The sequence below is a fragment of the Vanellus vanellus genome, assembly GCF_965231255.1.
Source record: "Vanellus vanellus genome assembly, chromosome: 1".
Lineage (NCBI taxonomy): Eukaryota > Metazoa > Chordata > Aves > Charadriiformes > Charadriidae > Vanellus > Vanellus vanellus.
The window spans coordinates 86,970,548-86,983,081 of record NC_138905.1 but is presented as its reverse complement, the minus strand read 5'-3'; the positions used below and the strand labels follow the sequence as shown (position 1 = coordinate 86,983,081).

General features: G+C 40.5%; 1 protein-coding gene across 1 annotated transcript in view; it reads right to left on the bottom strand.

Moving 5' to 3' along the window:
• Positions 1 to 12,534, bottom strand: part of CRACR2A (calcium release activated channel regulator 2A) — a 64,754-nt gene that overhangs the window by 28,204 nt on the left and 24,016 nt on the right. Inside the window, exons 7-11 of the mRNA XM_082494859.1 lie at positions 8,125 to 8,312; positions 6,072 to 6,143; positions 2,785 to 2,830; positions 1,880 to 1,971; positions 147 to 474 (exon numbers count right to left, since the gene is read on the bottom strand). Of these exons, the coding sequence (XP_082350985.1) occupies positions 147 to 474; positions 1,880 to 1,971; positions 2,785 to 2,830; positions 6,072 to 6,143; positions 8,125 to 8,312 (726 nt within the window). The remainder of the gene's footprint in view (positions 1 to 146; positions 475 to 1,879; positions 1,972 to 2,784; positions 2,831 to 6,071; positions 6,144 to 8,124; positions 8,313 to 12,534) is intronic.

Genomic DNA, 12,534 nt, shown 5'->3' with positions numbered 1-12,534 from the left:
TGCTCCTCACAGGACATGCCTTCCAGCCCTTTCACCAGCTTTGTCGCCCTCCTCTGGAAGCATTCAAGGACCTTCACATCTTTCTTAAATTGTGGGGCCCAGAACTGCACACAATTCTCAAGGTGAGGTCCCTTTTGCCCCCTTACATTTGACAGTGTTTCCTTCCCTACATGCTGCTCTCTAGAAGATGATGGTGAGAGTTCCATTGATTGTTCTGTGTTTTGCTTATCCACTTCTGTCTCAGAAGTAGTATTCTCATCTTCTCCAGTCCATCTATTCAGCTGCTTGTCAACCAGCCTGTCAAGAAGCTGGGGTAGGTGATCTTCCTCAATTGATATTATTCTTTGGAGATGCGATGCTTTAGACATTCCTCCAGTGGCTCCAGCATCAGGCTCTACAGTGAGAATTCCATTCAGTCCAGCAGAATTCCTTCTCTTTGAGTTATAGAAAACATCGTCTTCTTCAAATGAATGGCTAGACAGAGAAAAAATTAAGTACATCACAAAAATATAATGGACCTGGTTTTATTCCTACTGTTTTATTCTAGTGGAACTGAATTTAATCTCCCATGATTTTTACTACTTACAGCAAGCATAGTAGATTCAATCGAACATCTACTGAAAAGTCAGCTAATCATACAATGTATGTATATATACATAGTGTGCTTGATAATTATAAACATCATGGGGAAAGCTAGTAACTTACAGGGAAAACCTGAACCAGAATACAAAATATAAGACTAGCCTAATTTCTAACCTCATGGAATATGTAAAGCAAGTTTCCTACTGTGATTTCCTACTCCCTTCCCCCTCTATTCTGGAAGAATAAAACAGCCCCCCAACCCTTTCTATGTGTAATCTAACTCTCTTTTTAGCAGGGAGGAGGAGCGATGGGTTTGTTTAATACGGATGTCAAAAAAGGCTAAGTGGGGGTTCAAGAGAAGGGAGAGTGTAGATAAAATAGATCCAGAGTTTTCTCAGATGTGCGCAATGACCACAGATGCAAGCTACAATAAGAGACGTGCTGGCTTGATACAGGGAACACAATTTCTTCATGAGACTGGTGCAGCAAGGGAACACGTGCCCAAAGAGGCTGTGGGACCTCCATCCAGAAGTTCAAAAACTCAACTGAACAAGGCCCCAAGCAACCTTATCCAGTTTTGGAGTGGTCCATATTTAAGCAGGAGATTGGACTAGAGACAGAGGTCCTTCCCACCTAAATTTTTCTTTGATTTTTGTGCCATAATTGTTTTTGCCAATTAGGCTCCACTTGTCAGTACTGAACTTACTAATCTGTGTCTCTGAAAGCTTTCCCTCCTTACACTTCATGACCCTGTGCCTGCAGGAACATTGTCTTACTTGCTATTTCAAAATGAAATACTAGTCTTCTTTCCAGCTTCTCTTGTCTCAAAGGAAACATGCTAGAGTTTCACTGAGATCAACATCTTGCTCCTGTTGATTTCAAGTTTGCAACCACACAGTTAAGAATTAAATTTTCCATGTTTTACTCGTTCCACATCCCATACCTTACAACAGGGCTGCTGTCCTCTACAATGGGAGGGGAGGAGGTACACTCTTTCAGGGAGTTACCAAGGACATTATACCCCATCAACATGGGGTAATGAGCAAGCTTTTGTGCCTCCCAGCATATATTCATCCACAATGGAGAAGTCTCTTGCCTTTGCAGACAGTACACTTGTTTTATGTGAAAATTAGCCTCTTCAGTTCCAAATTTCTTAAAAAGCACAGTAACCTTACAGTGACAGACACTTTAGAAATACATGCTTTGAAAAGTCTGAAGGTATCAGAAAGAAAACAATCCACATCTTCCTAAAAGCCTCATTGTACTCAAACGGGAACACATGAAAAAAAGTTCTTACCTGTTAGGCAGCATCTTGCCCTCTATGTATTTCCCAATGACAGACCCTGATCGTTGCTTCCAGCTGGCTTTTGGAACACTTGTTTTGCATTTCTGCAGAAATACAGAATATTTCTTACTCATTTACACCCGTCATTCCTTATGGTTAACTGCCTTTATTTCTAATGCTTAAATAATGTAATGAATATGAAAGAAAAAATGTAGAAAAAAATCCTAGAGGTATAATGTGTCAAAGTCCTGATTGATAAATAACCAGAACATGGAAACTCCAGATCCTGCAAGAATTCATCTTCTTAGTAAACTAAGTGGACCACAATAAAACAGCATAATATCATGAAAAGGAGTCAATAGATATATGGTAATTTACTCTAGCAGCTTCTTGTAGAAACTAGAACACAAACAAGTCTAAACCAAGTGGCCTTAGTCTCCTTAAGCCAGGGTACTTCTGGAACTTCTTAGCAGCCCATTCTCTGCTGCTGGATAAAAAGTTAATGTGATCTGCTCTTACCCAGTATCGACAGGTATTCAGGTACTGATTCAGGTACCCAGATATTGCACTGTTGCATAAACATTTCAGGATATTAGCTACTCTTGACTGAATAGTTTGTTCAATTTTTAGGTTATTTATTTCATCTGCTCATGATTGCATCCTTAGCTTCTTATAAAATATATTTATCTCTTTCAAGATAGCTCCAACTTTATAATTCTAAAAATGTAGCTCTTAAAATTGTTCAGCAAATTTAAAAATCTTATTTTCAAGTGAGAAAAAAGATGATATAAATTAGGAATGGGGAAAGATTTAAGTAGCACAGGAATTTGTCTCCTGAACAGCCTTCTGATCTCCTTCTTTTGAGGCTGTTCTGATACGTTTGCTCAACACTAGGTTTGAAAATAATAGTTGTTTACCTGTAAGAATATGTCACGTTCATCTTTCAGATGTTTGTTCCTCTCCCTGCAAAGAGAACACAAATAAAAACAACACTGAGGCCAAGTACTTAAACTGCTGACTTTTCTATGCAGCACTAACAGACAGACTGGCAGTATAAAAGGCAAGACAAATGCACTTTAATTTGGCATACCTCCACCCTTGATCATGCTTTATTTATGTTCTCACCACCGCCAGTTGTCTGTCTGGGCCACTGAATCTCCAGTAGGGCTATGCTGATTAAAGCCAGCTGGCATCTCACCTTCATTCTGTAGTTTATCAAAACAAATCCCTTAACACATAGAAATCAGTTCTGGTCAATATGCCTTCTCTTACTCTAAACTGATGATCAGAAGGTTGAAGCACCTCTCCTAGGAACACAGGCTGAGAGACTTGGGGTTGTTCAGACTGGAAAAGAGAAGACTCCAGGGAGACCTCATAGCCGCTTTCCACTATCTGAAGGGCACCTACAAGAAAGCTGGACAGGGACTTTTTATAAGAGCATGTAGTGATAGGACAAGGGGTAATGGCTCCAAATTGGAAGAGGGTAGAAGAAATTTTTCACGCTATGAAGGTGTTGAGGCACTGGAACAAATTGCCCAGGGAAGTTGTGGAGGCTCCATCTCTGGAAGTGTTCAAGGCCAGGTTGGATGGGGCCTTGAGCAACCTGTTCTAGTGGGAGGTGTCCCTGCCCATGGCAGGGGGGTTGGAACTCGATGATATTTAAGGTCCCTTCCAACCTAAACCATTCTCTGATTCTAAATTAGAATGTTTAAAGCTTTTCATAGTAAAGATGACTTCTTAGTGTGGAAAGAGTGTAATAAACACCATCTCTATCCAACTGGTGACAGCTGTGAAGGCCAGTTATGTCCCTCTGAGAGCTACAGTTGTAGCTGCCATGGAAAAGTCTCCCTGTGAAAACATCCATCTTCCATTCATTATGCAGAATAGATTAAAATGTCAAGTGAAGACTCCAGGCAATCAGCCAGTTCTGATCAGATCTAACAACGCACCTGCTTATTACATCATTCATTGTCCCCATCTATTGCTGGCCTGGCCACAACAGAGACTGAGCAGCCATTACGGCCTTGGTGAACAGAAACAACCTCTGCTGTTAGATGTTTCTATCTATGACCCCATTACCAGCAGCAGACAGGAGCACACCACATGGAGTGGCCCATGGGAAACACACGGCAAAGTAAGAGCCTTTCCTCAAGCATAGGAGCTTTTTAGGTAACTTTAAAATGAGGCCTCCTGAAGGAAATGCAGTGAATGAAGGCCTACAGGCAAGTACGTTCTATAGCCCTTGCAAACTTACCATTGAGCAAACAAATACTAACATTGCTGCACAGTAAAAAGAGGGTTACAGTTGTCTGAACAGAACTCCAAACTTTAAAGTCTATCAATACAGAAATGTTACAGAGAAAATTAGCTAACTATATTTTGTTATTATTTTACAAATAACTATTTTGGGGAAAGAATCTTCATTTTGGCTGTACTCACATCACTTTAAAAATAACAGAGCCTTTCAGTAAGCTTCAAGTCTCCTGTGGCCAGGCTTCTACCACAGAACCAGCTTAAAACAGTTCACCATTGTCTTGTTTTATATTTGACGTTTGGAATGGAGATTGACCTACAATACCGAATAGCCAAAACAAAGCAAATCTTTCATGTGTACTGCCTTCTACTGTGTGCCAGAATGGGGCTTAGAAAAGATATATTGTCTTTTGTAACCATTTTTGCTATCTTTTGGGTCATTATCCCATGGCAGGTTGACCTTGGCTGGCTGCCAGATGTGCACCCAGCTGCTCTCTGACTCTCACTCCTCAACAGGACAGGGGAAAATAAGATGGTGTCCTGGCTTCAGCTGGAATAGAGTAAGTTTTCCTTCTAGTGGTTGCTGTGTTTCAAATTTGGTATGAAAAGCATGTCAATAATGCATATTGTTTTGGTTGTTGCCAGATGATGTTTATATTTTTCAAGGAGTTTTTTCAGCTTCCCATAGATGCTGAGAAGGAGCATAAACAGAACAACAGAATAGCCAACGGAATATTCTATACCATAGATATCATGCTCAGTATATAAATGGGGTTAGCCCGGGGGGAGGGGGGGGGTTACTCGCGATCACTGCTCAGGAAGGTGCCAATTTCACCAATTCATCAGGTGGTGAGAGTGACTTGTCATTATTGTTATTGTTATTGTTGTTATTTTCCTTTTTTGTTATTGTTCTATTAAACTGTCTTTATCTCAGGCCAGAGGTGTTGTTTTTGAGGGTCTAGTTGTTTCATTTTGTTGGTTTTTTTTTCCTCTCCTTTCCTCCCTCTTCTCCCTACCCATCTTGGCAGGGGTGGAGGAGGAGGGGTGCGTGAGTGGTTGTATGGTCCTAGTTGCCAGCTGGGGTTAAACCATGACAGATGGAAAAGCTTGTGGGTCAAGATAAAGACAGGAAAATTGCTTATCAACTACCATCACAGACAAAACAGACTCAACTATAGAATGACAAGAAATAAAGACAAAATTCAAATCATCCTCTCCCCACCCCTGCTTCTTCCCAGGCTCATCTTCACTCCTGCACTCTCGACTCTTCTACTTCCTTCTTAACCCCGCATGACACAGGGAGATGGGGAATGGGGGGAGTTGTGGTCAGTCCATAATGCTTCCTCTCTGCTAATCCTTCCTCCTCACACTATTCCAGTGCGGGTTCCCTCTGACAGGCTGCAGTCCTTCACAATCTGCTCCAGCATGGATCTTTTCCATAGGGCACAGTCCTTCAGGAACAGACTGCTCCAGTGTCGGTCCCCCACGGGATGCAGTTCCTGCCAGAAAGCCTGCTCCTGCATGAGCTTCTTTCCATGGGCCTGCTCCTACGTGGGCTCTCTGCAGGCTGCAGGGGAATCTGCTCCAACGCCTGGACTGACCTTGGTGTCTGCAGGGCTGTTTCTCATGTATTTTTTTTCTTACTCCTCTCTCTCAACTGCGGCGCAGCATTTTCTGCTCTTTCTTGCACACACTTTCCCAGAGGTGCTACCATCTTGGCTGAGGGGCTCAGCTGTGCCCTGTGGTGGATCCATTTAAGCCAACCAGAGCGATCTGTGCCTGGCATGGGGCAGGCCCTGGCTGCTCCTTTTTAGCATGGAGGCCTCCCCCGCGGCACCCCACTGCCAACACCTGGACACCTACACCCAGTACTTATCCCAACATAACTTCATCCTTTAATGTACCTCTTTAGAATGACGCAAGAAGTTCTTGAATGTAAGGTCTGCATTACCTTAAAAAATCCAGCTGCTTCAGAAGTCCCGATTTCTCTCTCTGTAAGGTTTCTGTCACTTGGTACACCTCCCTGTAATGAAAAGAAATAAAATTGTTCTAATCATGGTAACAGCACTGCTAAAATGCTTCCCCCTAGGAGCATCCACATTAGAGATTTCATCTTCTACAAACCTGTGGACTTTATTCTGCATGAATGGTTACTAATTTAAAAAAAGTTTATTCTGTATAAGGCCCACAGTACCACAGCAGTTTGAAGAAGAAGTAGAGGTTCCTTTAAAAAAAAACTACAGCTTTAAAATTTCTTCATCCAGAGAGCTGATACCAGCACTTGCATCATTCAGAGAACACATATTGCTGAAACCCTTCTCACTCATGGCCACAAAAGACCATGTAACATTTTATCTAGAATTAGAGTTTATCTTGCTGCTGGAACCATATGTCAGGCTCACATATCTACATTCCCTACAATTTCTTTTCAGTTCCTGACTTTAACAGTTATTCTGCCTGAATCACTGGACATAGCATCTCAGATTTTTACACTAGATTTACACCAATTACTTTGACTTAATGCGACTCGGTGTCTGGCCTTAAATGCTTTTTGCCTTTCAGTGAAGCCTCAAGTTCTCCCTATGCACAGTCTGAACATTACACCTGCTTCAACAGCTCAGGTCTTACCAGACTGACACAGATGTTTAAAGCAACACTGCAGGTGCAGTTGAGTAGGGCTGAGCTCTAATTCCATAAAACACTATTGAATCCAAAGTGCTTTGTAAATGCAGTAGTAGTATTATTCAGCAGTCTGACCACTGGGCAGATTTCCTCTGTAGCTTTAAGACCAGATCATTCCACAGTCTTTGCTCTGGATCTGAAAAGAGAGGCCTCAAAGAGGAAACAAACCACCTTGAGGAGGAACATTTCTACTGTCTACTTCCAAAATACACATCAAACATGCAAAACTAAAAATAGTGTTCTTAAGCACAGTGGCCGTTCTTTAATAACCATTTATCAACAAAGTTCGTTATTTATACCCTCAAGAAAAATTAATTTTTTAAAACTAAGTAGAGTTTGGCACAAAGCTTAACAGAAAAAGAATATGACATTTGATCTGATATTCTGCTCTATAATGAAATAAGCCAAACAACCCCAGCTCTGAGTTACGTAGTTCATTGCTGAAATATATAGAGTCTGGCAAGATATGCACCACAGTCTGGCATCCATGTGCTTTCCATCAGCAACAAGAGGGTTTTACAGATCCCTCAGCATTTTTTTAAAACTATCTTCCATTAAATGGACTTCAGTGAACACTTCTGCCAATTACCGCTTCAGGGTAATGTAACTTGCTTTGTTCAGAAGGCTGGAGCAAGACAGGTAGATTGATCCATCACTTAAAGGCCACTTCCATCCCTCAAAATGTGAACTGTAAATATGCTTTCTTGGAAAATATTTTTTAATTCAGATTCAGAATCTGAAATTGAAAATATTTGAACCGGGAACCCCAAAATGATGGTTCTGGGTCACCATAAGGCCTATTGTGAATTGATATTTAGCTGCATAAACTATGTTTTATCTTGCGAGCCAGGCTTCTTGGTCAGAAATGATGTATTAAACTTGCTTTTGATGCAGAAAAGAAGCACATCCTAGCCATCTCATAGCCAGAGTACATTCTGAGAAGCAAGTTTCATATAGACTTAGCTTTGAGGAGGATGGAGCATCATGTGCCACAACTGTAATTTCTGTAAGGTATCTCACTGGTATTTCAAAACTAAGACATACTTTTTAACCATATAAACTGATTTTTAATTCCAAACACCTTCAACAAATGGGGGATGGGAGAACATTGACATTTTGAAGTAGCAAATGATTCTGTAGAAGTCAGATGCACTACAGAAAACATGCTGAACTACTTGGGGAAAAATGACTAGATCTGCACTTGGTTTTGCTGGTGGTTTCTGCTTATAACACAAACTTAAACCGCAGCACTGAATACATGAGAAGGAGGCTTACTGGCATGCTAAGCAAATGCACTAGAACCACTGCAGCTGGAGACTTACATTTCCTTCTCCTCATGTAGTCTTGATGCTTCCTGCTGAAGCCCCTGTAACTGTTGTTGAGCCAGGCTTAGTTCATGGGACGTTCTCTCCAGGTCTCTCAGCAGCTCCTGGTTAGTCAGCTTAAGCTTGGTGTTCTCTACTTTGGTTTCTTCTTTGCCACTGAGAAGTTCTGTACATTGCTGCTCTAACTGGGATGGAAGAAAACAGAAAGTATGATAACTAACTGAGCCCTCTTGGTTTTGAAGGCTTTCAATTCAAGTCTTAAAGGTTAGTTGAATAGGGAAGCTTTCTATCAAAGCCAACATATGAATAAAACACATATAGTGCTCTTACACTGCTCTGTGTACAGACATAATTATGTTACACAAAACCAAATCCGTTCCACTCAACAACTGAATTCCATCCAGTTCAAAAATGCACCAGGACAAACCACAAAAAAAGGTGTTTACAGAGCAGATTAGCAGTACTTAGTTGATGTTCACAACTGCTATTTTAGACAATTTCCCACAATGACAAGGCCTACACAGAACAATTCAGAGTTCTGCCTAAAAACTGTTCTATTTAAATCTGGTAGCTGATAAACCTTCCCATCCCCATTATATCAACAAGTAGTAACCTTTCTGCCATTTCAGCTAAATCTGCCAAGAAGTGTGAAACAGAGCTTTATTAGTCACTTTTATATTCACTCTGCAAAGTATATACAAAGGAAAGATACACCTTCCCTGTGAAACAGATAACAGCAGAAGACAGTGGTTTCTGGTACGTAAAGCAGTTCCACCTGCTTCTCCCTGGTTAACTGAGCAAATTAAGATGACAGAGCAAAACTTACGTAGACTAAAATTAGTCCACTTCATATTAGGGAAGGCACTGCTGACCTGAAGATATAAAAGCGCTTTTATATATATTAAAAAAAAAAAAGTGTTATGTGTTTCAAGGGATGTAAAATGTACTAGGAGCATTACAACGATGAGTTCAATCCTCCAGATCAGAGAAACAACAGAGGATTTTCTTAGAACTCTCATTTTGCACATCCCAACAAGCAGAGCTCAACCAAACCAAAATCTATCCTTACCCAGCTCTGCCAGTCTGTTCACACTCCACAACACTGCTGTTGATCTCGTCTTGGTTTTGAATGCAACCTTAAGACCCAGGTTCAAAACAAAAGCAGAAAATACTTTCTAGCTAGGATTGTGAAAGGTCAGGAACAAGAGTAGCACTTATCTCAGCAGCAGCACCAGCTTAACCTGTTTGCTGAACTGTAGCCTTAGCAAGCTCACAGTTCATATGGAACACTGACAAGCTTGGCATCAAATTACTGCTGAGCAATGTTGGCATATATTAGAATCACAGAATCACAGAATGGTTTGGCTTGGAAGGGACCTTAAAGATCACCTAGTTCAACTACCCCCTCCCCCCCTGCCCTGGGCAGGGACACTTCCCACTAGACCAGGTTGCTCAAAGCCCCATCCAACCTGGCCTTGAACACATCCATTGATAGATCCCTTCAGTACCTGAGTATTGCTTCCATTCCAGAGGAGTGGTTTTGGGAGAAGCAAAAAGTGATCACACAAAGATGAACTTTCAAAAAGCTTAAGAGCAACAAATTTCAGGCAGAAATCCCACTTACCATGGCCATCTGAAAACTTACACAGAAACTGGCCTGGAAATGTAATTGCAATGGTAGCCATCATCAGCTCCCACTGAAGTCTTTGGAAGTTCTCTTTCACATTTTTTATAATAGTTTCCAACACAGGAATAATTACACAAAGAGGAGTGGAGAAGGAGAGGGAGAGGAAGAGGGAGAGGGAGAGGGAGAGGGAGAGGGAGAGGGAGAGGGAGAGGGAGAGGGAGAGGGAGAGGAGAGGAGAGGAGAGGAGAGGAGAGGAGAGGAGAGGAGAGGAGAGGAGAGGAGAGGAGAGGAGAGGAGAGGAGAGGAGAGGAGAGGAGAGGAGAGGAGAGGAGAGGAGAGGAGAGGAGAGGAGAGGAGAGGAGAGGAGAGGAGAGGAGAGGAGAGGAGAGGAGAGGAGGGGAAAGGGGAAAGGGGAAAGGGGAAAGGGGAAAGGGGAAAGGGGAAAAAGGGACTTATTAATGAAGTTTGGAAAAAAGCATTTGCATTACTCCCAAGAAGTTCTCTCATATAATCAAGCATGGTAGTTGTAATTAAACCAAGCTACCATTACCATCTGCAAGAACAGACATAGCACACATTGATATCTAGGTGAATGAAGAGTAATACCAGAAAATGAGTGAGGTTATAGTATTACAAAAACAGACCAGAGAAAAGATGAGAGTCACTCTCATAGACAATCATTAGGAATTAGAACAGTATATGTACAAAATGTTGTCTCTAACTACACTAAGTTAAGCATTTAAATAAACAGGCTAGGCTGCTATATCAGAAAAAAATTATCAAATATTACATATAAGATTGACAATGGGTACCAATCAGCTGGTTGAATGATGAAAGATTCAAATGCCATCAATCATCTGAATAAAATTATCACATTCATCACTTCATTGGAAGTGGTGAATTCCATTTGTCCAACACAGCTTCTTTTCCATAAAAATAAACTAGGATAGTTTAATTTTTATAGTAGTATGGAGATCCCGTCCTTCAAAAGCACCCTTGTTGAGACTCATGCAAATTCATAAGGGAGAGGTGAAATGATAAATAATAGAAATTACAAATAAAATAGAAAACACAGTAATACTATTAATAATAAACAATGCAATGAATAAAAACTGAAAACATAGAATTAGATAAAAAATAATACTAATAAAAATAACACAGATATTGTTTTATGTTCTCCATGATAGGCAATAGTAGACAATAGGAAACGTAGACCATAATCATAAGAAAAAACTTCCTGATACTGCTGCCTGTATTACTCGATTAGACCAGGCTAAAAATTGAATGTAAGCCAATTATCTTATACTAATAGAACAGAATAGCTTCTGCGGGTTTCATACCAAATTCAGAACACATATATTTCAGAGAACCACAGGAAAAGGGTTTTACAGAACTACTGGTTGATAACTAAGTTTTAAACGTAGCTTTAAAGCAGAAAAGAAAAAATTCCCCAACCAAAAAAGGAGAATATTAAAATACAATCATTACAAATATATGATAAATAATGTCTTATATTTTTGCAGTTCACTTCAGACTAAAAATGCCTGATTTGTGTGCTCCCACAGACATCTTCAAAGTATAGATTATTTCACTATGGTGCTGCAATGTGGTAAATAGCCTGCATAAAATGACATCCATTCTGATTCACAGTGGAACTGAAGAAAGATAATTAACATCATTCAGTTGATTTCAATTATGTAATGGCCTTTTAGTTCAGTCCTGTATCCTCATCAGCTAACTTGCATAATTATAGTAAGCTACAGGTTTGCTTCCCCTCTTACTCAAGTACAGTCTACAATTCCCATCAGCTTCAGCAGCACCTGTATTCATTCCTCAGAAGAGGATCTAAAAACTACACACAACTAGGAAAATGCCCTCAAACTTCTTTTTCCTCTTTTCCCTTCCCCTCTTACTTCTCTCCTACTTCCCAGGACTGGCTCTCCCAAGCACTGCTGCCAGGAAAAGAAAATTTACATGTATTTCATATGCATATTCTCCAGAGGGAGTTGGTTTCACAGCATTCCATTTTAGCCCTTTAAATTCCAGCACTACCCCCTTTTCCTATATCTAGTCTTCCATGCAGTGACCTTGGAGACACTTTACAGCAAGTTTACATAGGCAGAAATACTCTGCTTTGCCAAGAACACCATGCATTTTAAGAAGTAAAACATATCAGGCTTTAATATGGGAACTTGACAAGCTGTTACCATGCAAAAGAACCATGCACCTCTATAAACTGTTATCACAGAGATGTATCAGGAGCAGGATGTTCAGGAGGGAGCATTTCAAGTTCATAGTGCTGAATTGTCCAAAACAAGTAAATGAGTAGTTGGTACAAGCTTTGAGCAAAAGTGTACGCTGTAAGACCCAAATCATTGTTCTCTGTTTTTGAGCTGTCTGGGCATTAAGCCAGTTCCTAGCACATTGAAGGCAGTGGAATTCTGCTACGTTTTCATAAAGTTAACCCAGTACCTGGGGAGAATACCTGGAGCGTTTTTGGTTTGGGGGTTGGGTTTTTTTCATTTTATCATATAAAAGGAAAAAAAGATGGTAAAATAGATTTTTCCTAAGCACACACGTAGAGGTCTAGCAGTCACAACTCCACTTTTAAATGCATTCAGGTATCTACACTCACAACACAAAAGCAACAGAGGGTCACAGTTTGGCAGAACCACATCACACCAAATTGGATTTTTGGGACCTAAAATAGTACCTAAAGAAAACCATATGAACAAAAAAAAAATCATCTGTTTTTTAACTCTGAAGGATATTGGTTAATA